This window comes from Callithrix jacchus, chromosome 10, assembly GCF_049354715.1.
Source record: "Callithrix jacchus isolate 240 chromosome 10, calJac240_pri, whole genome shotgun sequence".
Taxonomy (NCBI): domain Eukaryota; kingdom Metazoa; phylum Chordata; class Mammalia; order Primates; family Cebidae; genus Callithrix; species Callithrix jacchus.
Genome location: NC_133511.1, coordinates 75,320,424 through 75,348,290, shown reverse-complemented (window position 1 = coordinate 75,348,290; position 27,867 = coordinate 75,320,424). Strand labels below are relative to the sequence as shown.

Sequence of the window (27,867 nt, the reverse complement as noted above, 5' to 3'; positions counted from 1 at the left end):
TTTGGGACAGCAAAATGGGAGGATCACTTGAGCCTCAGGAGTTTGAGACCAGCATGGGAAACATGGGGGGGACCCCTATTTCTATAAAAAATTTTTAAAAACCTAGCTAGGTGTGGTGGTGTGTACCTGTGGTCCCAGCTACTTGGGAGGCTGAGGTCAGGAGGACCACCTGAGCCTGGGAGGTCAAGGCTGCAGTAAGCTATGATCACCCCACTGCACTCCAGCTTGGGTGTCAGAATGAGACCCTGTCTCAAAAAAACCAGTTTCTAATTATTTCTCAAGAAAACAGAAAAGCCTCTATGAACCCTTTAAAAATCAGCTATTGCTGGGCGCGGTGGCTCACACCTGTAATCCCAGCACTTTGGGAGGCCAAGGTGGGTGGATCACGAAGTCAAGAGATCGAGACCATCCTGGTCCACATGGTGAAACCCCGTCTCTACTAAAAATACAAAAAAAAAAAAATTAGCTGGGCATGGTGGCCCGTGCCTGGAATCCCAGCAACTCGGGAGGCTAAGGCAGGAGAATTGCCTGAACCCAGGAGGCGGAGGTTGCGGTGAGTCGAGATCGTGCCATTGCACTCCAGCCTGGGTAACAAGAGCAAAACTCCGACTCAAAAAAAAAAAATCAGCTATTATTTTAATAACTTGATTTTTTTTTCATGTATTATAACAGCAACAAATGCATACTGAAGGAATCTGGATACCACAGTGAAGAATAAAAAGTTCAGCCAGGCATAGTGGCTCACACCTATAATCCCAGCACTTTGAGAGTCTGAGGCAGGTGGATCACTTGAGCCCAGGAGTTGGAGACCGGCCTGGACAACATGGCAAAACCCCATCTCTACAAAAAATATAAAAGTTAGTTAGGCATGGTGGTACATGCCTGTAATCCCATCTACTTGAGGGGCTGAGGCAGGAGGATTACATGAACTCAGGAGGTTGAGGCTGCAGTGAGCCAAGATTGTGCCATTGCGCTCCAGCCTAGGTAACAAATGAGACCTGTCTCAAAAAGAAAAAAAAAAAGTTCAAGTGTGCTATCATTCCACCATCCAGGAAAAACTAGTTAACTTCTTGGTGTACTACCATTCAGTATTTTTTATTTTTATTTATTTTAGAGACAAGGTCTTAGTTTGTCACTGAGGCTAGAGTATAGTAGCATAACATCATAGCTCACTGCACCCTCCAACTCCAGGGCTCAAGAGATCCTCTTGCCTCAGCCTCCCAAGTAGTTAAAACAAGTGGGAGTACCACCACACTCAGCTAGTTTTTAACAAAAAATTTGTAGAGATGGAGTCTTGTCGCGTTGTCTAGGTTGTTCTTGAACTCCTGGCCTCAAGCAGTCCTCCTACCTTGGCCTCCCAAAGTGCTGCGATTACAGGTGTGAGCCACCATGCCCAGCCCAGTGTTTTTTAAATATACATGTAAGTGTAGAGCTTTATGCTAGTAGAATTGGCATCAGATTTTATATGATTTGTAAAGGTAGATCTCAATTGACTACAGACTCCAAATTAAGAGAAAAGAACTCTTCGTGCTATTCTCTACCCCTCCTCTCTAAAAGCACTATGAAATCAAAGTGCTTACCACCTTTCCACATCTGCCAAACTAAGCCTGGCTGCTCACATCTTCAGACTAGGCAGTGGTAGCAAATAATTCCAGAGAGACCCATACCTGAATCTGTTCTTGTATTACGTCCTCCTAGGCCAATTTATTAGGAGCTTTGATTCTGGTATGAAACATATACCAGGAATTTGGTGTCTAATTTAGTTAAGCGAATGAAACAATGTAGAATTCCCAAGTCTGTATAATGATAAATATTCAGGAAAGAAGTGATGAAAACAAGCCTAAGATAATCACTGTAGAATAGAAAGCAATAGCTGATTCTACAGATGTTTTAGAGGCAAAAATGGACAGAATCCAAAACTCAAAACCTAAATTAAAAGGCCAAAACTATAATAGCTACTTCAGAGTTATGCAGCATCAGATATGTACAATCTCTGTCAAAGAAACAGCAACCTGATATCATCACAAGGGAAAACTCTCAAGGGCAATTTTGAAGCTAACACCAGAGAAATACTAATCAGCTTCCAAAACCATGTACAGAAAATGACTTCACAGCTATTTAAGCTTAATGTATGTTCTGAGTTGGCAGATAAAATCTTACACAGCATTCTACTGTGTAAAACAGACAAAGGAACTAATGCTGCAGGCCTTGGCAGATGAGGGTGGACCAGAGCCCTGCTAGTCCCGGACAGGACTCCTGAAACCTCGAAAATCCTAATACCTCAAAACACAGTTTGAAAATCCCATACTAGACAGATAACCTAAGTCCTCTCAGGCTTAAATATTGTAGGAGGGGCTAACCCCACTGGTAAATACAGGACCATTATATTCAAAGGAGGTACAAATCCCAGAGGTAGATACAGGACTGGATCTAAGATTAAATTCCCAGGTACCTCAATAACAGAGCAGTTGCATTTATGTGATGTACTGTGGTGGCTGCTTTACTTATGCTATCTAGTTGGCTCCCATGGCTACCCCCAATGAACTCAATATTATATATGATTCACAAATAGAAAAAATTAGACTCAGAGTACATTATATAATGTAACTTGCCCATGGTCAAAGCTGGGAAGTGAGATTGGAAGGAAATTGGGTCTAGAGCTCAAGCTATTAGCCCACTGGGTTTCAGGACGCTGTAGTCCAGTGGGACTTAACTGGCAGAGCTTCTGTAGTTATAAAGCGAAAGACTTGGTAGGGCTGAGGATAAACATTGCATTGTATTGTCTGGTTTGGTACTTATAATCCCACTTACTATAATGGCCTAATGCACATGGCAGATATAATTTATATAATTTGGTGCCTATTAACACCTATGATGTAAATAATCTATACTCCTAGAAAATAAAAAACAAGCCGGATGCAGTCCCTCACGCCTGTAATCCCAGCACTTTGGGAGGCCGAGGCGGGTGGATCACGAGGTCAAAAGATTGAGACCATCCTGGTCAACATGGTGAAACCCCGTCTTTACTAAAAATACAAAAAATAAGCTGGGCACAGTGGCGCGTACCTGTAATCCCAGCTACTCAGGAGGCTGAGGCAGGAGAACTGCCTGAACCCAGGAGGCGGAGGTTGCAGTGAGCGGAGATCGTACCATTGCACACCAGCCTCGGTAACAAGAGTGAAACTCCGTCTCAAAAAAAAAAAAAAAAAACAATCTATACTCTCTTGGGGGAGGATGAAATAAAAACAACTTGAATTTTTAAAACTGTGTTCTCTCTGAAGAAAGGAAACAATCCTTGAAGTGTGGCACCAGAGGGACTTTTAAGGAACCATAAGACACATCAGCACTGCCAGGAAGATTAAAAAACAAAAACAAGCCCAGGCACAGTAGCCCTCCTGCCTATGATCTTTAGGAGGCCGAGCCAGGCAGATCACTTAAGACCAGGAATTCAGACCAGCCTGGCCAACATGGCAAAACCCCATCTCTACTAAAAATACAAAAATTAACTGGGCATGGTAGGGTGTGCCTGTAATCCCAGCTGCTCAGGAGGCTGAGGCATGAGAATCATTTGAACCCAGGAGGCAGAGGTTCCAGTGAGCTGAAATTGCGCCACTGCACTCCAGCCTGGCGACAGAGCAAGACTCCATCTCAAAAAAAAAAAAAAAAAAAAAGAGGGAAACAAAAACAAAGCAGATTTCTAACAATAATTTTTATCAAGCACTAGATCCCTCATTTTTTATTTTTACTAATCTATATTATTTGAATTTTCTAAACATAAACATGATTACTTTTATCTTTAAAAATGTATAAAATAGATATATGTAAAGATTATGGGTAATTTTGGGTTTTCTTCTTTGTACTTTCTCTGAATTAAAGAAACTACTAGGCCAGGCAGGATGGCTCAAGCCTGTAATCCCAGCACTTTGGCAGGTCAAGGTGGGTGAATCACGAGGTCAAGAGTTCAAGACAAGCCTGGCTAACATAGTGAAACAAGGTCTCTACTAAAAACACAAAAATCAGCCAGGCATGGTGGCATGTGCTGAGTCTGTAGTCCCAGCAACTCAGGAGGCTAAGGCAGGAGAGAATCGCTTGAACCCAGGTGGCAGAGGTTGTGGTGAGCCGAGATTGTGCCACTGCACTCCAGCCTGGGCAAGAAAGCAAGACTCCATCTCAAAATACAAAAGCCTACTAAAAATCTTATTTAAAAAAATCTTTTCGCTGGGTACAGTGGCTCACACCTGCAATCCTAGCACTTCGGGGGCTGAGGTGGGTGGATCACTGGAGTTCAGGAGTTCAGCCCAGGAGGTGGAGGTTACAGTGAGCTGAGATCAGTTTACTGCACTCCAGCCCGGGTGGCAGAGTAAGACTCCATCTCAAAGAAAGAAAAAAAAAAAAAACTCTTTTGTCACTAAGATAATAATCATGGATCTAGTTAATACCCTTCTTTTAGAGGTGAAAAAGGAGACTTAGAAAAGCAAGGTTCAGGCTGGGAACAGTGGCTCACACCTGTAATCCCAGCACTTTGGGAGGCTAAGGCAGGCAGATCCCTTGAGGTCAGAAGTTCAAGATCAGCCTGGCCTACATGGTGAAGGCCTGTCTCTACCAAAAATATAAACAATTAGTGGCACCCGTCTGTGATCCCAGCTACTCAGGAGGCTGAGGCAGGAGAATCGCTTGAACCTAGGAGGTGGAGGTTTCAGTGAGCCGAGATCACACCATCGCACTCCAGCCTGGACAACAAAGCAAGACCCTGTCTCCTAAAACAAAAGCAACAAAAAACCAAGTATTGGGTTCTAAACCTCAAATATGGTACTTAATTGTTTTAGAGAATGGTGAAGTCATAACTGATCAAGCACTAATAAAGAGAAATATAACGAGTCACAAATGCAGGCCACATACGTAATTACAAATTTTCTGGCTGGGCACAATGGCTCAGGCCTGTAATCCCAGCACTTTGGGAGGCTGATCACTTGAGGTCAGGAGTTTGAGACCAGCTGACCAACATGGAGAAACCCCATCTCTACTAAAAATACAAAATTAACCGGGTATTGTGGCACATGCCTGTAATCCCAGCTACTCAGGAGACTGAGGCAGAAGAAAGGCTTGAACCCAGGAGGCGGAGGTTGTGGTGAACAGAGATCATGCCACTGCACTCCAGCCTGGGCAACAAGAGTGAAACTCCATCTCAAAAAAAAAATTATCTGGCCAGGCAAGGTAGCTCACATCTGTAACTCCAGGACTTTGGGAGATCAAGCCAGAAGGATCTCTTGAACCCATGAGTTTGAGACTAGCCTGGGCAAGAAAGTGAGACCCCATCCCTTAAAAAAAAAAAATGTAGGAGATCATAGGTGCAATGAGCCAACACCCACCGCACCATGCACTCCAGCCCGAGCGACAGAGCAAGACCCTATCTCAAAAAATAAATAAATAAATAAAATAGGCCAGGTGTGGTGGCTCACACCTGTAATCCCAGCATTCTGGAAGGCCGAGGTGGGTGAACTGCTGGAGGTCAAGAGTTTGAGACCAGCCTGGCCAACATGGCGAAACCCTGTCTCTACTAAAAATACAAAAAGTAGGAGGGTATGAGAAAATACACTCCAAAAAAAAAAAAAAAAAAAAAAAGTAGCTAGGTGTGGTGGTGCATACTTGGGAGGCTGAGGCAAGAGAATCGTTTGATCCCAGGAGGTGGAGGTTGCAGTGAGCTGGCATCATGCTACAGCACTCCAGCCTGGGCAACAGAGCAAGATTCTATCTCAAAACACATAAATAAATAAAACACAAAAATTTTCTAGTAACCAATTGACAATGTAAAAAAAAACAGGTGAAATTAATTTTAGTAATTTGTTTTATTTAATACCATATGTCCAAAATATTATTTCAATGTATTATCAATATAAATAATTGATATTTTACATTCTTTTTTTCATACTATGTCTTCAAAATCCACTTATAGCACATCTCAATTTGGACTAGCCACATTTCAAGTGCTCAACAGTCACATGTGGCTAGTGGCAATTGCATTGGACATTGCAGATCTAGTCTGTAAGGAATAGGCACAAAAAACAAAGAAGAAAAAGCTACAGTCAAAAAAAAAAAAAAATGAATCCTATTCAACTGTCTCTATTTGTCTATTGGTACCAATACCAAATGGAATATGTCTACAGACAAAGAGTAGTGGGGCTTTTTATGACATTTGCCTCAACAGTTCTGAATACCTAGTTATGATATATATTTTTCTGAGACGGGAGTCTTGCTCTGTTGCCAAGGCTGGGGTGCAGAGGCACGATCTTGGCTCACTGCAACCCCCACCTCCCAGCTCAAGCAAACCTCCTGCCTCAGCCTCCCAAGTAGCTGGGATTACAGGTGTGTGCCACCATGCCCAGCTAATTTTTGTATTTTTAGTAGAGACAGGGTTTTGCCATGTTGGCCAGGCTGGTCTTGAACTCCCAACCTCAGATAATCTGCCTGCCTCAGCCTCCCAAAGTGCTGGGATTACAGGTGTGAGTCACTGCACCCAGCCTACAACTGCTTTTCTTTAAAATATTCTATTATTTAAAAATGTAGTTTGTCAGTTACCAATAAGACAGAGAACTTACTGAACCACTTCAATACTCCAAGTCACTGATCTATATCTCCTGCATATATTTACCCTGTGTTTGCATCTTAGTAGAATTTGACTTAGCTACATTTGACATAGAACTGTATAAAAAATATTAAAGTCAGGGGGAATAGAATCTTGCTCTATTGCCCAGGCTGGAGTGAAGTGATGCAATCAGCTCACTGTAACTTCAAACTTCCGGGCTCAAGGGATCCTACTGGCCCAGCCTCCCAAATAGCTGGGACAACAAATGTGTGCCACCACGTCTTGCTAATTTTTTAATTTTTTGTAAAGACAGGGTCTCACTTTGTTCCTCTGACTGGTCTCAAACTTCTGGGTTCAAGCAATTCTCCTACGTCAGCCTTTCAAAGTACTGAGATTACAGGCAGAGCCATCATACCTGCCTTAAAGTCTGATTTCATTCATCAAATATGAATATAAATTGAAACCTGAAAATCTGGCTAAGAATCACATACCATCAAAACTGATGGGCTTAGTGAACCGCAAACTGTGTTTTACTGCCATTTTGTGGCATCACTTCAGCTGGGAAACAGAAATATTAGCTATTCAGCAATGTTTAGAAGCATTATTTCTATTTCTTTTTTCTTTTCTTTTCTTTTTTTTTTTTGAGAAAGTCTCCTTGTTGTTGCCCAGGCTGTAGTGCAAGGGTACAATCTCAGCTCCCTGCAACCTCCGCCTCCTGGGTTTAAGTGATCCTCCTGCCTCAGCCTCCTGAGTAGCTGGGATTATAGGCACTCACCATCAAGCCAGGCTAATTTTTTTGTATTTTATTAGTGGCAGGGTTTTACCATGTGGCCAGGCTGGTCTTGAACTCCTGATCTCAGGTGAGCCACCTGCCTTGACCTCCCAAAGTGCTAGGATTACAGGTATGAGGAACCACGCCCAGCCAGGAGGATCATATTTCTACAAGTGATTTCACTGATTCCTGTTATTTTCACTTACTATTAGGATAAATGTAAAATCTTCTTGATAACCCCTAAAAATATCACTCAATGTCATTAAGTGGTCATGTTAATGCTTGAGGTAATAAATGTGACCCTGAAGTAGTAACTTTAGGAGCTAAATATAATAAAACTCTGAAGAATGTGCCTGTAATCCCAGCACTTTGGGAGGCCGAGATGGGTGGATCACAAGGTCTGGAGTTCAAGACTAGCCTGACCAACATGGTGGAACCCCATCTCTTAAACAAAACAAAACAAAAAACTGAAGAATTAAAGAAAAAATTACCATAAAGGAAGACAACAAAATATTAGAGATAAGGTCGGGTGCCATTGCACTTCAGCCTGGGCAATAAGAGTGAAACTCTGTCTCAAAAAACATTAATAAGGCCAGGCACGGTGGCTCATACCTATAATCCCAGCACTTTGGGAGGCAAAGGCAGGTGGATCACGAGGTCAAGAGATCGAGACATCCTGGTCAACAAGGTGAAATCCCGTCTCTACTAAAAATACAAAAATTAGCTGGGCATGGTGCTGCGCGCCTATCGGAAGGCTGAGGCAGGAGAATTGCCTGAACCCAGAAGGTGGAGGTTGCGGTGAGCCGAGATCGTGCCATTGCACTCCAGTCAGGATAAAAACAGTGAAACTTCGTCTCAAAAAAAAAAAAAAAATAGAGATAACTGCTAAGAAAATAAAAAGCAGCAGTAGAGCAGGAATGTACTACAATGACTATATAAGCTCCAAGAATACCCTTCACACAAACATTCCCCCAAACACAAAACAACAATTCTTGAATAATGTAAGTTTTGAAGATATTCAAGAATGCACCTGTGACTACTACGTACTTACTACAAAACTTTTAGAAGCACTGGTGGTCTAGGCTGTTACTTAGGTAAGAGGCGGCCAATGACTGGACCCAGGGTAAACATCTGAACCATGAGAAGCCAGCCCATAGGCCACCTGCTGACCAGGAAACCATCTGGTAGAAAAAGTATCAACAAATTTGTCCAGGAAGAATAATGATAATTAGCTAGTCTGGACTTCCCCTTCAGAAGTTGAAAAGGAAAATATGGAGGAAATCAGTTGGAAGGAGAAGAAATTTAAAAATATAAAGCAAAGCAGTGAAGGTTATTTAGAAACAGTCATGATGAAGTCCCAGAAAAAGTATCCACAAACTGCCATGGATGGGGGCAGTCAGGAAATCACCTGGTCTCCACAACTACCTTGTCCAGAAAACTGCCTTTGAATCCAGGACACAAGCTCCACCTGGATTTCTGTGATTATTTCCATTTCTTTAGTGTAATTCTGCATCCACCAATGAACACTGGGACCTCAGGCAGTTTGAGAAAGCTGCTATCTAATACATACATTGTTTTTCTGAATTGGTGAGATTTTCCTAGAGAGGTAGTGAGTTACCTATTCTTGCATTCATCCACAGAAGAGCACAGAAATGCTAAGGTAGATTTTTATATTAATAAGTAGCTTTACATACCTGCATTTTTTTCTCTTGCTCATTTTCTCCAATCATTCCAGTACCTGTTACACTTTCACTTCCATCAATGGACACCTAAAGGAATAAAATAAAGCTTTAAAAAGTTTTACATTTTAGCCAGGCACGGTGGATCATGCCTGTAATCCCAGCACTTTGAGAGGCTGAGGCAGGAGGATCATGAGATTGAGACCATCCTGGCCAACAAAGTGAAACCCATCTCTACAATTAGCTGGACACGGTGGTGTGTGCCTGTAGTACCAGCTACTCTGGAGGCTGAGGGAGAAGAAATGCTTGAACCCAGGAAGTACAGGCTGCAGTGAGTCGAGACTGTGCCACTGCACTCCAGCCTGGCAACAGAGCAAGGCTCCATCTCAAAAAGAAAAAAAAAGTTTTACGTTTTGATAACGGCTTAGGCTGGGAAAGTACATGGTTCAGGGAGAAGCTTGCAAAAAGAATAAAAGGAAAAAAAGTACATGGGGTTTCATTATCATCTACTTTTGTGTATATTTGAAAATTTCCATAATAGGCTTGGCATGGTGACTCACACGAGTAATCCTAGCACTTTGGGAGGCTCAGGCAGGAGGATAATTTGAGCTCAGGAGTTCAAGACTAGCCTGGGCAAAAGAGCGAGACCCATTTCTATTTATTTTGTTTGTAAAGAAAAAAAAGAAAATAATAAAAGTGAAATAAAAAACCTTAAAACAAACAAAAAAAGAAACAAAAAACCTTTTCAGTTATATGAGAGATACATGTTCAGTGCAGGGGGAAAAAAATTAACCCTTTTGATATAAAAGTTAATTGAGACTTTACTTTTCCTACAGTTCCCACTTTTTTTTTTTAAATATATTTTTTTAATATAAAGATGGAGTTTCACCATGATGGCCAGGCTGGTCTTGAACTCAGTTGATCCACCCACCTCAGCCTCCCAAAGTGCTAGGATTACAGGCATGAGCCACCATGCCTGGCCTATAGTTCCCACTTTTTAACTCATAAGCAGTTCCATTTATATTTGATTACTTCTTTTATAGCCCTTCATCCTTGCATATCTTTTGGTGAATTACCTGCCACTCATCTCTCTTCCATAAGCCTTCACCTCAACCCATTCCCTTATTTTTTTTCCAATATTTCTTTCTATACTTCACTTATTTTAAGATAAATGATGATCTCTTTGGATACTGATTTTGACTTTGAATTGCTAGTTTTTTTTTAATTTTTGAAATTGAGACAGGGATCTGTGTTCAAACAATCCTCCCAAAGTGCTGGGATTATAGGCATGAGCCACTGTGCCATGCCTGGCTAAAACTGACCAGTTTTTTTCTGATGAGGTGTTTTTGTTTTCTTTTCATGAAAAATAAAGAAGCTATATCTGGGATATTCTTAACACTGTGAAATGCTATACCTTTGCTGCATACTGTTCCAAAGCACTGATGGTGTCGGGGTCAATTGTAGCATCCCCAGTGTGCAGACCTGCTACTGTCCCATCTGCCTGAATTGCCAAGATGGTGTCAGACTGTGGGACTTGCACTGCGTGGTGGATATAAGCTGTGGTGCCATCTTCCAGCTGAACCGCCTGTAATGCACTCTGGTCATAACTATCTGAGAGAGTGGAAGAGAATGGCATTAAATTAAAGGTAAAATCTGACATTTACATATTTAAAGAAGAGAGAAACAAGCTTTCACTGAGTGGTTACTTTGAGTAACCATTGGACCATGTACTTTATATGTGTTATTTCACTAAATCCTCTCAACAATTCTGCAAGGCAGGTATATTTACCACCCTCATTGTATAAGTGGGAACTCAGGTCTGGAGAAGTAACATCACTTTCCTTAGGCATCAAAAAATTTAAAAAACACTAAAAGGCTGGTGCAGTGGTTCAAGCCTGTAATCCCAGCACTTTGGGAGGCTGAGGCAGGTGGATCACTTGAGCACAAGAGTTTGAAACCAGCCTGGGCAACATGGTAAGACCCTATCCCTACTTTAAAAACTTAAGAAAATATAATTTAAAACAAAACAAAAACACTAACAATTAACAGTCAAAATCAGTATGTAGATAAATCAGGATTTGAACTCATGTCAGTTTGACCCCACACTCCCTCTATAGTGTTTTTTTCCTTCTAAATATCCTCACCAAGATATATCTGTGTCTATATTGGTATCAATATAAAACTGTGATTTTAAATCAATATATAGATATATAGTGAAATAATAAATCTAGCCAGTTACAATGAACCTGTGACTCTTACTGATAAAGAAAAAAGTACAGACTTTATTTTTTTCAACTGTAAACAAATTTATTCACAAATTTATAAATTATCTATTATATATAATAAATTATATATACAAATACATATTATATGTAAAATAAAATTACATAAATATATACAAATTATATATTATATACAACATATATGTGTGTGTGTGTGTGTATATATACATATATATATTTTTTTGAGACAGAATTTCACTCTTGTTGCCCAGGCTAGAGTGCAATGGCGTAATCTCAGCTCACTGAAACCTATGCCTCCCAGGTTCAAGTGATTCTCCTGCCTCAGCCTCACAAGTAGCTGGGATTACAGGCATGTGCCACCACACCCAGCTAATTTTTGTATTTTTAGTAGAGACAGGTTTTCTCCATGTTGGTCAGGCTGGTCTTGAACTCCTGACCTCAGGTGATCTGCCCGCCTCAGCCTCCCACAGTGCTGGGATTATACCACGCCCAGCCTTTCTTATTTTTAAGATAGAGTCTCACTCTGTTGCCCAGGCTTGAGTGCAGTGGCATGATCTCAGCTACACTGCAACCTCCACCTCCTGGGTTCAAGCAATTCTCCTGCCTCAGCCTCCCGAATAGCCAGGATTACAGGCATGCACCACCATACCCAGCTAATTTTTGTATTTTTACGTAGAGACGGGGTTTCGCCATGATAGCCAGGCTGATCTCAAACCCCTGACCCTCAGGTGATCTGCCTGCGTCAGCTTCCCAAAGTGCTAGAATTGCAGGCATGAGCCATGGTGCCTGGCCTGAAGATTGTATTTAAAAGGAAGAAATAGGTTACGCACAGTAGCTAATGCCTGTGACCCCAGCGCTTTGGAAGGCCGGAGCAGGAGGATTGCTTGAGGCCGGGAGTTCAAGACAAGGCTGGACAACAAGAGCCTATATTTAACAAAAAAAAAAAAAATCAGAAATTTAAAAATTAAAAAATTAGCTGGCTGTGGTGACATACACATGTAGTCCTAGCTTCTCAGACGGCTGAGGCAGGAGAGTCTCTTGAGCCCAGAAATTCAAGGCTGCAGTGAGCTATGATTGTGCCACTGCACTGTAGCCTGACTGAGTGAGATCCTATCTCTAAAATATAGTAATAAGTAAAATATGAAGTTAACCATTTCAATATTACATTGTGATTTTATTTCTTAGTCTTTTTAAAAAGTAGCAAGACTGTTTTTAAAATATGAAATTAAGGTTGGGTGTGGTAGCTAATGCCTATAATCCCAGCACTTTGGGAGGCTGGTTGAAGGACAGGAGTTAAAGAGATTACACAAGCAACACAGTGAGACCCTGTCTCTACAAAAAAATGAAAAAATTAGCTGGGAATGACAGTGTGCACCTGTTGTCCCAGTTATTCTGTAGGCTGAGGTGGGAAGATCCCTAAGCCCAAAAGTCTGAGGCTGCAGTGAGGTGTGATTGTGCCACAGCACTCCAGCCTGGCAACAGAGTGAGATCCTGTCTCTTAAAACAAAAACCAACCAGCCGGGCACGATGGCTCAAGCCTGTAATCCCAGCACTTTGGGAGGCCAAGGTGAGTGGATCACGAGGTCAAGAGATCGAGACCATCCTGGTCAACAAGGTGAAATCCTGTCTCTACTAAAAATACAAAAATTAGCTGGGCATGGTGGTGTGCACCTGTAGTCCCAGCTACTCGGGAGGCTGAGGCAGGAGAATTGCTTGAACCCAGAAGGCGGAGGTTGCGGTGAGCCGAGATCATGCCATTGCACTCCAGTCTGGGTAACAACAGCAAAACACCGTCTCAAAAAAAACAAAAGCCAACCAAAAAAAAAAAAGTGGCCTCTACTTTAAGTCTTCCAGGGACCAGTCATTTGGTTTGTTGTTACAACTTGTCACCGGACAGCTCAAATTGTAGGAAAATTTTTCCTTAAATCATGCTTGAGGGCCAGGCACGGTGGCTCACGCCTGTAATCCCAGCACTGTGGGAGGCCGAGACGGGTGGATCATGAGGTCAGAAGTTCAAGACCAGCCTGGCCAAGATGGTGAAACTAAATCTCTTCTAAAAATACAAAAAATTAGCCGGGCATGGTGGCACACATTTGTAATCCCAGTTACTCGGGAGGCTGAGACAGAGAACTGTTTAAATCCAGGAGGCAGAGGTTGCAGAGAGCCAAGATTGCGCCACTGAATTCCAGCCTGGGCAACAGAGCAAGACTCCGTCTCAAAAAATAAAAATAAAAAAAATGCTTAAATCTGTCATGCTTAAATCTGTACTTCAATGAACAAATACAGTTCTTTCCCATGACAACACTTCAGTAGCTAAACGTAGGTCTTCTTTCCCCGCAGAGTTCCACTTCTCCCTTATTTTATTCATACTTTCAAAGTTCTTTTACCTTTGGAGGTATGATGAATAAACGCTGTGGTACCATCTTCTAACTGCACTGCTTGACCATCCTCTAGACGCAAACTGTCCCCTGCTCAAGAACAAGGCTTACATTTAGATCTCATGTTTTCTAGCACATTCCAATTAACTCACAACAACAAGTCAATAAACCATTAACCACATTATAACAATCTATACTCGGCTGGGCGTGGTGGCTCAAGCCTGTAATCACAGCACTTTGGGAGGCTGAGGCAGGTGGATCAGGAGGTCAAGAGATCAAACCATCCTGGTCAACATGGTAAAACCCCGTCTCTACTAAAAATACAAAAATTAGCTGGGCATGGTGGCACGTGCCTGTAATCCCAGCTACTCAGGAGGCTGAGGCAGGAGAATTGCCTGAACCCAGAAGGTAGAGGTTGCGGTGAGTGAAGATTGCGCCATTGCACTCCGGCCTGGGTAACAAGAGCGAAACTCTGTCTCCAAAAAAAAATCTATACTTGCTTCATGAGTCTTTGAACATTTAAGTAAATTCAGCAAAGCTTCTCTGAGTCAGTGTTGAAAAGTAAAAAGACATTAAAATATTGGTTTTAGGAATATATACCAGTGTTAAAGAGAGTTTAAAGAGGGGAAAAAATGAAGAAAATGAGAGATATCTAAGATTCAGCTCAAATAATAGAAGCAATCACTTAGGACTGTTACTTATTTATCTACACAATGCAGTCCATCCAATAACTTCTTTTCCATTAACTTTAAGAGAAAGTCTTGGTTAAGATCCACTTTGTGGCATCTATAATCTCCCTTTACAGAAGGATGACTTGAGATCAAGACCAAGTTTAGGTAGTAAGAGGGAGCTGCAGGCAGCAAATTACTAAATGCTGAGAATCAGAAGGGTTTCCTGTGCTGTTGTCTTAAATACTTACTACTTTTAGGTATGGGTACATGTTGAACATAGGCAGCAGAACCATCTTCCAACTGAATAACCTGGCCATCTATGAGTTTTCCATCTAGAAAAAAAGATTCAAGACAATAAATTAGCACAAACAAAAATTTTAAACTTGATACAATTTCAAAATGATATCAACTATAAAAACATACACAACTTAAGCTCGTGTTCATCTTGATTCTTCCCTCAAATGTTCTGAGGCAATTCAATAACACATCCAGTGATCCTACAGAAAGCAGAAAATCCTCCCTCAGCCATCCTTCCTCCTCTGCAATTTTCAATTAGATGAGGTCAAGAGGAAGAGTGGCTCATCACAGCGGGCTACATGAGTTGGACTGCTATATACCTTTCAGAGTCACTTAGGGGATCAGTGACCCTGACAAGGGGGAAGCTGAAGCTGGGAAGACAGACAGGTACCTCAGTGTACATGAGGTCAGTTGTCATTCTCATCCCTGAGGGCTCTAAGAACCTTGTTTATGTATACATGTGCTCAGTAGGTTTCCATAAAAACAAAGAGTTTGAGGACTGGGCTGTTTTCTGAAACAAAGCAAACACTAACCAGAGACAATGGGATATAAGCAAAACCAAATGTCCTTTTTTTTCTTTTCAGATGGAGTTTCATTCTTGTTGTCCAGACTGGAGTGCAACTGCACGATGTGGGCTCACCGCAACCTCTGCCTCCCAGGTTCAAGCGATTCCCCTGTCTCAGCCTCCCAAGCAGCTGGGATTACAGGCATGCACTACCAAGCCCAGCTAATTTTGTATTTTCAGTAGAGATGGGGTTTCTCCATGTTAGTCAGGCTGGTCTAGAACTCCTGACCTCAGGTGATCCGCCCACCTCAGCCTCCCAAAGTGTTGGCATTACAGGCGTGAGCCACCACGCCCAGCCCCAGATGTCTTTACTCTTATACATATTTGGTAAAAATATGAAATAATGACCTGAAGTAAAAAAGCAAGAAAGATCTTACTAGAAAATAGGTCAGAGACACTCCCTGCTCTCCTCTCTCCCACTAATTTTGATACTCCAGGGTATCTTCCAAATATCTCAAAGGACAACCCCAAATTGTTAAAAAAAAAAAAAAAAAAAAAAAGGTGAGTTAAACAGAAATGACTTAAAATTATCATATGCAATGCAGCATCTTTAGGAGAGATAGGAAAGGTGGTATAGCTTCTAGGTGCTCCAACTCAGAAGTTGTAAATCACTGGTATTAACCAATCAGCCATATGGGAGGCACATACCTTTAGCATTGTGTTGTATGTAAGCAGTAGAACCATCTGCAAGTGTTACTGCTTGCAAGCTTACACCTTCCATATTTTCTAAGTTGTCACCATCTATTACAAAAAAAAATCAATATTTTCTTTAGACAGCTAGCATATGGACATGACGATTAATTTTTTAAAAAATAAGGATCAGACAAAAGGTAGATTGCTTAACTTAGAATCAAAATGAGATTTAGTATTTACCAAAAAAATAGGCTGGGAACAATGGGTCATGCCTGTAATCCCAGCACTTTGGGAGGCTGAGGTAGGTGTATGGCTTGAGCCCAGGAGTTCAAGACCAGCCTGGGCAACATGGTGAAACCCCATCTCTACTAAAAATAAAATCATTAGCTGAGCACATTGGTGCATGTCTGTAGTCTCAGCTACTCAGAAGGCTGAAGTGAGAGGATCTCTTAAGCCCAGGAGGGTGAGGTTGCAGTAAGCCATGATAACCATGATCATAGTAGTACTGCATTCCAGCCTGGGTGACAAAGAGAGACCTTGCCTCAAAAAAAAAAGAAAGAAAGAAAAACAAAAATTCCCTGCCCTACTGTACCCACACCAAGGTAAAAATACTCACAGAAAGGCCTAAATTTATAGTTTTCTGCTATATCAGGAACTAGGAAGTTATAAATTTTCATTTTCCCTTAAGATAAATGATCTTTCCAAACCCATCCCTTCAAACACAATTGCTCACCTGCCACAGTAACTGCCTCTGTCAAGCACAGGGTAACATGTTGAGCCTCCATCCCTCCTCCAGGAAACTCTGTCATTCCCTGAGAATCTCGATTTATTTGGGCTAACAACATCTTCTACCTTGAAGAAAAATAAAGACACTTGAGAATAGAGAATGATACATATGAAATAAAAGTTACAAAGAATATTTATGAACCACAAAAAACTGCTGAGGATGTAATGGTGTTGGAAATAAGATGAAATTTCACTCAATATGTAGGGTAAGAATATTTGCCCATGGCCAGGCACAATGGCTCACGCCTGTAATCCCAACACTTTGGGAAGCCAACGTGGTTGGATCACTTGAGGTCAGGAGTTCGAAACCAGCCTGTCCAACATGGAGAAACCCCATCTTTACTTAAAATACAAAATTAGCTGAGCATGGTGGTACATGCCTGTAATCCCAGCTACTCAGGAGGCTGAGGCAGGAGAATCACTTGAACCTGGGAGGCAAAGGTTGTAGTGAGCCAAGATCGTGCCACTGCATACCAGCCTGGGCAACAAGAGCAAAACTTCATCTCAAAAAAAAAAAGAATATTAGCCCAAAGTCCAAGGCATGCTTCTCATAATTTAACAATTCAAACACATGGGCACAATTCATCAGTGTGCTTGGCAACTTAGAAGCTTTCTTAGAAGCAACTTAGAAGTTTCATATGAGACTATGGCGGTTGGAGGAATGGCAGTGATCACACATCAGCTGCTGGGAAGATCTGAATTCTCGTTTCAGGTCACTATCCGAAAAGCTAAATTTGCTGTATAGTAAGGATCAGGAGATCTGATCCTGATTGCAGAACCTTCCCTGATTACAGAATCTTGGGATTGTTGAGAGGATTACATGTAAAGTACCAGGCCAGTGCATGGCACATGTTGTATCTCCCACTTCACCCTTCTAGACCATCCCAGAAGATTATAAGATTTATTTCATCTGGGAAATCACTAGGAGTTCTTGGAAGGGAAAGAAGGAAGATTGATGGTTGGAATAAAAACAGGGTTGAATGAGTTCCAAAAAGCAGGGTTATCAACCTCGTGGACAACAATCTGCAGAAGAAGACAACTTTAAAAAACCAACTAGAAGAAACATGCAGAGAAGTAAGATGAGAGGGGCCTCTTCAGGAAAGACAGCTGGTCCCCAGCAGAAAAATCTAGAACCAGCTCTCCCAGGAAGATGGGGGTGTCACTCTGCAGAGAACCCCCCTTTAGGATCCGTGAGGAAGACCAGAAAGAACAAACAGAAGACTCCTGGAAACAGAGACGGTGGCAGTACCAGTGAAGCACCTCAGCCCCCTTGGAAGAAAAGGGCCCGGGCTGACCCCACTGTTGAAAGCAAGGAGGCATTTAAGAATAGAATGGAAGTTAAAGTGAAGATTCCTGAAGAATTAAAACCATGGCTTGTTGAGGATTGGGACTTAGTTACCAGGCAGAAGCAGCTGTTCTAACACCCTGCTAAGAAAAATGTAGATGCAATTCTGGAGGAGTATGCAAATTGCAAGAAATCGCAGGGAAATGTTGATAATAAAGGAATATGCAGTTAATGAAGTTGTAGCAGGAATAAAAGAATATTTCAATGTGATGTTGGGCACTCAGCTGCTGTACAAATTTGAGAGGCCCCAGTATGCTGAAATCCTTTTGGCTCACCCTGATGTTCCAATGTCCCAGGTTTATGGAGCACCACACCTACTGAGATTATTTGTAAGAATTGGAGCAATGTTGGCCTATACACCCCTTGATGAGAAAAGCCTTGCGTTATTGTTAGGCTATTTGCATGCTTTCCTAAAACATCTGGCAAAGATTTCTGCATCTCTCTTTACTGCCAGTGATTACAAAGTGGCTTCTGCTAAGTACCAACGCAAAGCCCTGTGAGCGTCTACAGACAGCTCACCATTTTTGTTCTGTATCTGTAAACACTTTCTGTTCTTAGTCTTTTTCTTGTAAAACTGATGTTCTTTAAAATCGTTAATGTTTCACAGGGCTTATGTTTGTTTGTTTTCTGTTCTGTTTTAAACAGAAAATAAAAGGAGTGTAAGCTCCTTTTCTCATTTCAAAGTTGCAACCAGTGTATGCAGTAATTAGAACAAAGAAGAAACATTCAATAGAACATTTTATTGCCTAGTTGACAACATTGCTTGAATGCTGGTGGTTCCCATCCCTTTGACACTACACCATTTTCTAATATGTGTTAATGCTACGTGAAAAAACGCCCTGATTCCTAGTGCCAAAGGTTCAACTTAATGTATATACCTGAAAACCCATGCATTTGTGCTCTTTTTTTTTTTTTTTTATGGTGCTTGAAGTAAAACAGCCCATCCTCTGCAAGTCCATCTATGTTGTTCTTAGGCATTCTATCTTTGCTCAAATTGTTGAAGGAGGGTGATTTGTTTCATGGTTTTTGTAGCTGAGTCTAATGCATGTTCTAACATGATAGCCACGGTTTTCTGGACAAGTTGATATTTTAGGAATTGTATTTCAGATCTTAAATAAAATTTGTTTCCAAATTTCAAAAAAAAAAAAAGTTTCATATGATCTCTAAAATTCTCATAATTAGAGTCCTTTGGGTTTGGCATTGTTGAGGACTTTCACTTACAATGTGTCAGCATATTTTGTTGACTTAATCTTCAGAAATCTATCCTGAATCTGGCTCTCTCACAACCTTCACCATCACTTCTCTGATCCAAGCCATAACCAGTCTCTCATCTGCATTAATGTAACAGCATCCTAACTTACTTCCCCGCTTCTTCATTAGCCCCCTACACTCTCCTTTTGACACAACAGTCAGTGCCTTTTGAAGGGAAAAGTTAGCTCATGTATTTCTTCTGCTCAAACCTTCTGATGAGCACCACACCTGGCTTGTTTTGTATTTTTAGTAGAGGTGGGGTTTCACCATGTTGGCCAGGCTGGTCTGAAACTCCTGACTTCAAGTGAGACACCCATCTTAGCCTCCCAAAGTGCTGGGATTACAGGTGTGATCCACTACACTCAGTCATGATTCAACTTTTATGAGGCATCTAAAGTAGTCAAACTCTTAGAAACTAAGGAGAGTGGTGGTTGCCAGAGGTTAGGAAAAAACAGGTAATTGCCAGGCGCGGTGGCTCAAGCCTGTAATCCCAGCACTTTGGGAGGCCAAGGTGGGTGAATCATGAGGTCAAGAGATCGAGACCATCCTGGTCAACATGGTGAAACCCCGTCTCTACTAAAAATACAAAAATTAGCTGGGCATGGTGGTGCGCGCCTGTAGTCCCAGCTACTCGGGAGGCTGAGGCAGGAACTCAGAAGGCAGAGGTTGTGGTGAGCCAAGATCGTGCCATTGCACTCCAGTCTGGGTAACAACAGCGAAACTCCATCTCAAAAAAAACACAAAGCAACAACAACAACAAAAAAAACAAATGGGGTGCTCATGCCTGTAATCCCAGAACTCTGAGAGGCCAAGGTGGGCAGATCACAAGTTCAGGAGTTCAAGACCAGCCTGACCAACATGGTGAAACCCAGTCTCTACTACAAACACAAAAAATTAGCTGGGCATGGTGGCACACGCCTGTAATCCCAGCTACTCAGGAGGCTGAGGCAGGAGAACTGCTTGAACCTGAGAGGCAAAGGTTGCAGCTAGCCAAAACTGCACCACTGCACTCCAGCCTGCGTAACAGAGCAAGACTCCGTCTCAAAAAAAAAAAAAAAAAAAAAATTCTGAACACATGACAAAATGTAGATTTGTTAAAGCTGAGTTGCTACGCTACATGAGTGTTCATTCAATTACTTATATTTCCCTGTATGTGTGATAGATTTCATTATTTATCTATTTGAGACGGAGTCTTACTCTGTCACCCAGGCTGGAGTGCAGTGGTGTGATCTTGGCTCACTGCAACCTCTGCCTCCCAGGTTCAAACGATTCTCCTGCCTCAGCCTCCTGAGTAGCTGGGATTACAGGCATCCACCAACACACCTGATTAATTTTTTTTTCTATCTTTTTTTTAGTAGAGACAGGGTTTCACCATGTTGGCCAGACTGGTCTCAAACTTCTGACCTCAAGTGATTGGCCTGCCTCAGCCTCCCAAAGTGCTAGGACTACAGGCATGAGCCCCGTGCCTGACCCAGATTTCATAATTTAAAAAGTGAAAAATACCCAAAGAAGTACATCTGAAAATTGACAGCTAAAAGTAGTAACAAAATACTACAGAATTCATCTCTTTGTCCCTTAAAAGACAAAAAGATAAAAGATAAAAAAAAAAAAAAGAGTGTTTCTTCATGGTTTAAAGAAACCATTTCTGGTATACTCCATAGTTTCTAAGTAAAATTCAGATTTTTTAAATGTGAAGCCCTTAGACATTTCAAGTTTGGTCTAACTTGTTAGCATAAATTACCACAAAACGTATTACGACAACATAAATCCCATGGTCCAGGTATAAAAGCAAGAAATCCTACTACAAATAATCTTTACTGTGATAAGTAATGATACAAAAAAAAATCTAGATTAAAAAATCTTAGCTATCAGCCAGGCATGGTGGCTCAACACCTGTAATCCCAGCACTCTGGGAGGCCAAGGCAGAAGTACTGCTTACGGCCAGGAGTTCAAGACAAACTTGGGCAACATAACAAGACCCAGATTACCAAAACAAAACAAAAAAAAAAGAAAGAAAGAAATTTAGCAGGGTATGGTGGCATATACCTGTGCTCCCAGCTACTTTGGAGACTGAGGCAGGAGGATCACTTGAGCCCGCGAGTTGGAGGCAGCAGTGTCATGCCACTGCATTCTAGCATGGGTGATAGAGCAAGATCCTATCTCTTAAAAAAAAAAAAATCCAGCCAGGCACGGTGGCTCACACCTATAATCCCAGCACTTTGGGAGGCCAAGGCAGGTGGATCACGAGGTCAAGAGATCGAGACCATCCTGGTTAACAAGGTGAAACCCCGTCTCTACTAAAAATACAAAAATTAGCTGGGCACGGTGGTGCGTGCCTGTAGTCCCAGCTACTCGGGAGGCTGAGGCAGGAGAATTGCTTGCACCCAGAAGGCGGAGGTTGCAGTGAGCCGAGATCGTGCCATTGCACTCCAGTCTGGGTAACAACAGCAAAACCCCGTCTCAAAAAAAAAAAAAATCTGGCCAGGAGCAGTGGCTCACACCTGTAATCCCAGCACTTTGGGAGGCTCAGGTGGGTAGATCACAAGGTCAAGAGATTGAGACTATCCTGGCTAACACGATGAAACACTCTCTCTAATAAAAATACAAAAAATTAGCTGGGTGTGGTGGCAGGCAGCTGTGGTCCCAGCTAGGCAGAAGAATCACTTCTACCCGGGAGGTGAAGGTTGCAGTGGGTTGAGATTGCGCCACTCCACTCCAGCCTGGGCAACAAGAGCAAGACTGCGTCTTAAAAGGAGGAAAAAAAAAAAAAAAAACTTAGATGCCTTGTTGCACGGAGACACATGAATCAGGTCTTCAGAAACTGCCAGGGTCAGATTCTAACCTCAGGTTGGTTTCACCTAAATATTTAATAGAGAAGCAGTATCTTTCTATTACCTTCTCTCTATTCTAAATTTTCATTACACATTTACTACGTACTATAAATAGTTCTTGATTTTAGCTGGGTCACTCACACTGCTTTGACTAGTTTTGGCGCAAAACCGCCTTTCAAAATTTGTTTTATACGTACATGAGGCCAGGCATGGTGGCTCATGCCTGTAATCTCAGCACTTTGGGAGGCTGAGGCAGGCGGATCACCTGAGGTCAGGAGTTCAAGACCAGCCTGGCCAACACAATGAAACCCTGTTTTATAAAAAAAAAAAAAAGAAGAAAACAATATCTGTATATAAAACAGAGTGAGACTCGACTCTAAAGTATATGTTATCTGTATATATTTATAAATGTATTTTACATTATAAAACTATTAACTGAACTATTAATGCAAAAATATATCTATAAATATATTTTATAACATTTTATATTATAAACATGTTATATGTATGTGTATATATGTATATATATATGTGTGTGTATATTTGTGTATTTGTGTGTGTGTGTGTGTGTACATATGTATATATACTTTTTTTTGAAAGAGAGTCTCACTCTTGTGGCCCAGGCTGGAGTATAATGGCGCGATCTAGGCTCACTGCAACCTCTGCCTCCTGCATTCAAGCAATTCTCCTGCCTCAGTTCCCCCAGTAACTGGGATTACAGGTGCCCTGCCACCATGCCTGGCTAATTTTTGTATTTTTAGTAGAGACAGGGTTTCACCATGTTGACCAGGGTGGTCTTGAACTCCTGACCTCAGGTAATACACCCACCTCGGCCTCCCAAACTGCCGGGATTACAGGTGTGAGCCTCTGCACCCAGCAAATATATATTTGAGAGTCAAGTCTCACTCTGTCACCCAGGCTGGACTACAGTGGCCAGACCCTGCAACCTCAAACTCTTTGGCTCATGTGATCCTCCTGCCTTCACCTCCTGAGTAGGTGGGATTATAGGCACAAGCCACAGCCAGGCTTGAGTTATATTTAAATATAACCAGAATCTAAGCATGCTCCATTAATTAAAAATCATTCAGTGGCCAGGCACGGTGGCTCACACCTGTAATCCCAGCACTTTGGGAGGCCAAGGTGGGCGGATCATGAGGTCAGGAGTTTGCAACCAGTCTCAACAACATGGTGAAACCCCCTCTCTTTAAAAAAAAAAATAATTCAGTGAAGTAAAGAGTAATTAGAATGTGTTGGCAAATGAGGTAGAGTTCTCACAGACTCCGTAAGATGCTAAAAGTTAAACTATGAGGAAAGAATTTATACTGCAAATTTTAATTGGCCCAGTAGAATATCCTATTGGATGGGTGAAATGTTGAAACCTGAAGGCTTTGTGCAGTTCCAGGACTATTCAGAAACTGAATATATGAAACTGACTGGCAGGCAGGTACAGCCTGATACCTTCGAAGTGACAAGTGAGATAGGACCTACCAGGCTTAAGGCTAAAAATACTTGTCAAAAAAGAGCTGAGAGCAGAGACAAGATGTTGGAAATGAACATCTAGGTCCATCAGGTATATTTTGGTGATAGTTTGATCTCAACTGAACTATTCATGTGAATAAAAACTAAAAACATCCCTCTTAAACTTCAATAAAACAGCACTAATGAACATGGCTTAATAAGGGAACCCCATGCACAGAGTAGTTTGGTAAGCATGTCCTGGTTTGCTCTCAGCAAGACTAGGGAATATGAGGAATAGATGTAGCTGTGAAAAGAAAGAGGTTCTGACATATTCCAAACATCATTTCTGATGCTGCTCTATTAAAAAGCATGTTGTTTCAAAATTATGATGCTAGATTGTACTTTACTACCCCCAAGATGAACACTGTATATGCTACTCTTTTATCACCCAAATTGCTCATCTTGTCATAGGTAAGGAAAGTAAAGCATAGACAATTATGAAAATTATAGAAGGAATTCCTGACACATAACTCTTTTCTTCTTTTCTTTTTGAGTTGAAGTTTTGCTCCTGTTATGTAGGCTGGAGTGCAATGACATAATCTCAGCTCACCGCAACCTCTGCCTCCCAGGTTCAAGCTATTCTCCCGCCTCAGCCTCCCAGGTAGCTGGGAGTACAGGCATGAACCACCATGCCCAGCTAATTTTGTATTTTTAGTAGAGAAGGGGTTCCTCCATGTCGGTCAGGCTGGTCTCAAACTCCCAACCTTAGGCAATCCGCCCACTTCGGCCTCCCAAAGTGTTGAAATTACAGGTGTGAGCCACCACGCCGGGCCCACAAGTCTTTTTTTTTTTTTGAGATGGAGTTTACTCTTGTCACCCAGGCCAGAGTGCAGTGGCATGATCTCAGCTCACTGCAACTTCCACCTCCCAGGTTCAAGAAATTCTCCTTCCTCAGCCTCCCAAGCAGCTGGGATTACAGGCATACACCACCATGCCCACCTTATTTTTTGTATTTTTAGTAGAGAGGGAGTTTCACCACACTAGCCAGGATAGTCTCAAACTCCTGACCTTGTGATCTGCCTGCCTCGGCCTCCCCATTGCACTCGGCCCCAACACACAACTCTTAACACCTCTAATAAAGTAGATCTTGTCCTAAAAGTACCTTGAAATAGGGCACGAAACATGGATAGTTAAAACATATACCACTACTCAGAAGTAACTGTGTAAGTCTCATATGTATAAAGTACTTTTTAGATTTAACAACTTCTTTGATAGTGTTAAAAATACTTGTCTCACATATCCTACTCCTCCTTAAGCCTCAACCTCCACCTCACTTTCAGCCAATTAGTCAGTACCCCATCTCAACTTCACAGCAAATATAGAAGAAATCAGAGAGGAATTCCCTGCAAACAAACCTATCATCTGTTTACATTATTTCTTCCTTTTCTCCTACCATATTACCTTCCTACAAGGGAAGATTAATGCCTCCAAACTGCTCTCTGCATTTCATTTGTCTTTTCTCTTTAGGGTTCCCAGAGACATCTTCTGCAAACGATTCCCCACTATTTCTCCTAGTTCCTTCTCATCAATAACTTAAAAAACAAAAGTGTTGCATTGGAACCGAATCAAACACATACACACACACACGCACAAAGTGGCCAGGTGTGGTGGCTCACATCTGTAATCCCAGCACTTTGGGAGGCCGAGGTGGGCAGATCACCTGAAGTTGGGAATTCGAGACCGGCATGACCAACATGGAGAAATCCCATCTCTAACAAAATTAGCAGGGTGTGGTGGTACATGCCTGTAATCCTAGCTACTCTGGAGGCTGAGGCAGGAGAATCGCTTGAACCTGGGAGGCAGAGGTTGTAGTGAGCCGAGATCACGCCACTGTACTCCAGCCTGGGCAATAAAAGCCAAACTCTATCTAAAAATAAAAAACAAAACACAAAAGTAAAGTTAAAGAAGCAAAATTCTGGCAGTGCACAGTGGCTCACACCTGTAATCCTAGAATTTTGGAAGGCCAATATGGGGGTATTATCTGAGGTCAGCAGTTCAAGATAAGCCTGGCCAACATGGTGAAAACCCTTCTCTACTAAAAATACAAAAATTAGCCAGGCATGGTGGTAGGCACCTGTAATCCCAGCTACTTGGCAGACTGAGGCAGGAGAATCGCTTGAACCCAGGAGGCGGAGGTTGCAGTGAGCTGAAATCATGCTATTGCACTACAGCCTGGCAGCACAAGGAGCCAAAAGGAAGCAAAATCTCACTTCTCACTCAGCTACTAGTCTCTCTTTCCTCCTTATCACAGCTAGATTTCTTTAAAAGTTGTTGCTAAGAATACTTCATGATTTCCCACTACCATCTGGTTTCTGTCCTTAACTCTACTGAAACTGCCACTTTTCGCAGTGGCTCACGCCTATAATCCCAGCACTTTGAGAGGCTGAGGTGGGTGGATCACGAGGTCAAGAGATCGAGACCATCCTGGGTCAACAAGGTGAAACCCCATCTCCACTAAAAATACAAAAATTAGCTGGGCATGGTGGTGTGCGCCTGTAGTCCCAGCTACTCGGGAGGCTGAGGCAGGAGAATTGCTTGAACTCAGAAGGCAGAGGTTGCGGTGAGCCGAGATCATGCCATTGCACTCCAGTCTGGGTAACAACAGCGAAACTCCATCTCAAAAAAAAAAACAAAAAGAAACTGCCACTTTTACATAAAATTTAATGGCTACTCCTCTTGCTATGTACCTAAAAGAAATAAAAATATACTTCCATAAAAAGATTTGTACAACAATGTTCACAGATGTTAATAGGTCCCACTGGAAAGAATCCATCGGTAAAAGAATAAACAAGTTGTCAGGGTGAGGTGGCTTACGTCTATAATCCCAGCACTTTGGGAGGCCGAGGCAGGTGGATCACGAGGTCAAGAGATTGAGACCATCCTGGCCAACATGGTGAAATCCCCATCTCTACTAAAAAATATAAAAGTTTGCCGGGTGCGGTGGCTCAAGCCTGTAATCCCAGAACTTGGGGAGGCCGAGGCAGGTGGATCACGAGGTCAAGAGATCGAGACCATCCTGGTCAACATGGTGAAACCCCGTCTCTACTAAAAATATCAAAAATTAGCTGGGCATGGTGGCGTGTGCCTGTAATCCCAGCTACTCGGGAGGCTGAGGCAGGAGAATTGCCTGAACCCAGGAGGCAGAGGTTGCAGTGAGCCGAGATGGCGCCATTGCACTCCAGCCTGGGTAACAAGAGCAAAACTCAGTCTCAAAAAAAAAAGTTAGCCAGGTGTGGTGCCATGCGTCTATAATCCCAGCCACTTAGGAGACTGAGGGAGGAGAATCACTTGAACCCGGGAGATGAAGGCTGCAGTGAGCCGAGATTGTTCCACTGCACTCCAGCCCTGGGCAACAGAGAAAAATTCCATCTCAAAAATATTAAATAAATAATAAACAAGTTTTAACAAATCCATTCAACAGAATATTACGTAGCAAAAAAGAGAAATGGACTACTATACACACAGTAACTATGATTCTCAAAAATATCATACCAAGCCCAGGCGTGGTGGCTCACGCCTGTAATCCCAGTACTTCTGGAGGCCGAGGCAAGCAGATCACAGCATCAGGAGATCAAGACTATCCTGGCCAACATGGTAAAATCCTGTCTCTACTAAAAATATAAAAAAATTAGCTGGGCATGGTGGCACATGTCTGTAATTCCTGCTACTAGGGAGACTGAGGCAGGAGAATTGCTTAAACCTGGGAGACAGAGGTTGCAGTGAGGCGAGATGACGCCACTGCACTCTGGCCTGGCGACACAGCGAGGCATCTTAAAAAAAAAACAAAACAAAACGCTGCGTGCGGTGGCTCACACCTCTAATCCCAGCACTTTGGGAGGCTGAGGCAGGTGGATCACGAGGTCAGGAGTTCAAGACTAGACTGGCCAAAATGGCAAAACCCCATCTCTACTAAACAAATTACAAAAATTAGCTGGACATGGTGGCTTGTGCCTGTAATCCCAGCTACTTGGGAGGCTGAGGTAGGAGACTTCCTATAGGGACCTGGGAGGCGGAGGTTGCAGTGAGCCAAGATCGCGCCACCACACTCCAGCCTGGGCAACAAAGCAAGACTCCGTCTTGAAAATAAATAAACAAAATAAGTCCCAATAGCTTAACAAATCAAATATTTTCAGTTTTCCTGGTTTTATTCTCTAACCCTTGCTATCCATATACATACATAATTTTTATAGCATTGTATGATCACAGACATTTTGTATTCAGCTTTTTTCATTTTTATAACTTTTCCAAAGTTGTCAAAAATTCTTCACAATTATCATTTTTAATTCACATTTAACAAATTTTCCTTTTAGGCCAT

At 42.1% G+C, this 27,867-nt stretch overlaps 1 protein-coding gene and 1 pseudogene across 19 annotated transcripts in view; one reads left to right on the top strand and one right to left on the bottom strand.

The window, feature by feature from the left end:
* The window catches only part of ZNF143 (zinc finger protein 143), a 77,392-nt gene that overhangs the window by 41,957 nt on the left and 7,568 nt on the right, over positions 1-27,867 (bottom strand). For 3 of the 19 annotated variants that reach the window (XM_002755031.6, XM_078340479.1, XM_078340475.1), the window contains exons 2-7: positions 16,555-16,673; positions 15,837-15,929; positions 14,575-14,658; positions 13,665-13,748; positions 10,449-10,645; positions 9,050-9,124 (exon numbers count right to left, since the gene is read on the bottom strand). In XM_002755031.6, coding sequence (XP_002755077.2) covers positions 9,050-9,124; positions 10,449-10,645; positions 13,665-13,748; positions 14,575-14,658; positions 15,837-15,929; positions 16,555-16,666 — 645 coding nt within the window. In that variant the 5' untranslated portion in view covers positions 16,667-16,673. Of the gene's footprint in view, positions 1-9,049; positions 9,125-10,448; positions 10,646-13,664; positions 13,749-14,574; positions 14,659-15,836; positions 15,930-16,554; positions 16,674-25,292; positions 25,422-27,867 lie in introns of those variants that run through there. The other 16 variants (XM_078340473.1, XM_078340480.1, XM_078340478.1 and 13 more) reach the window with 10 other exon arrangements.
* On the top strand, positions 17,520-18,513 carry LOC103796213 (mortality factor 4-like protein 2; annotated as a pseudogene).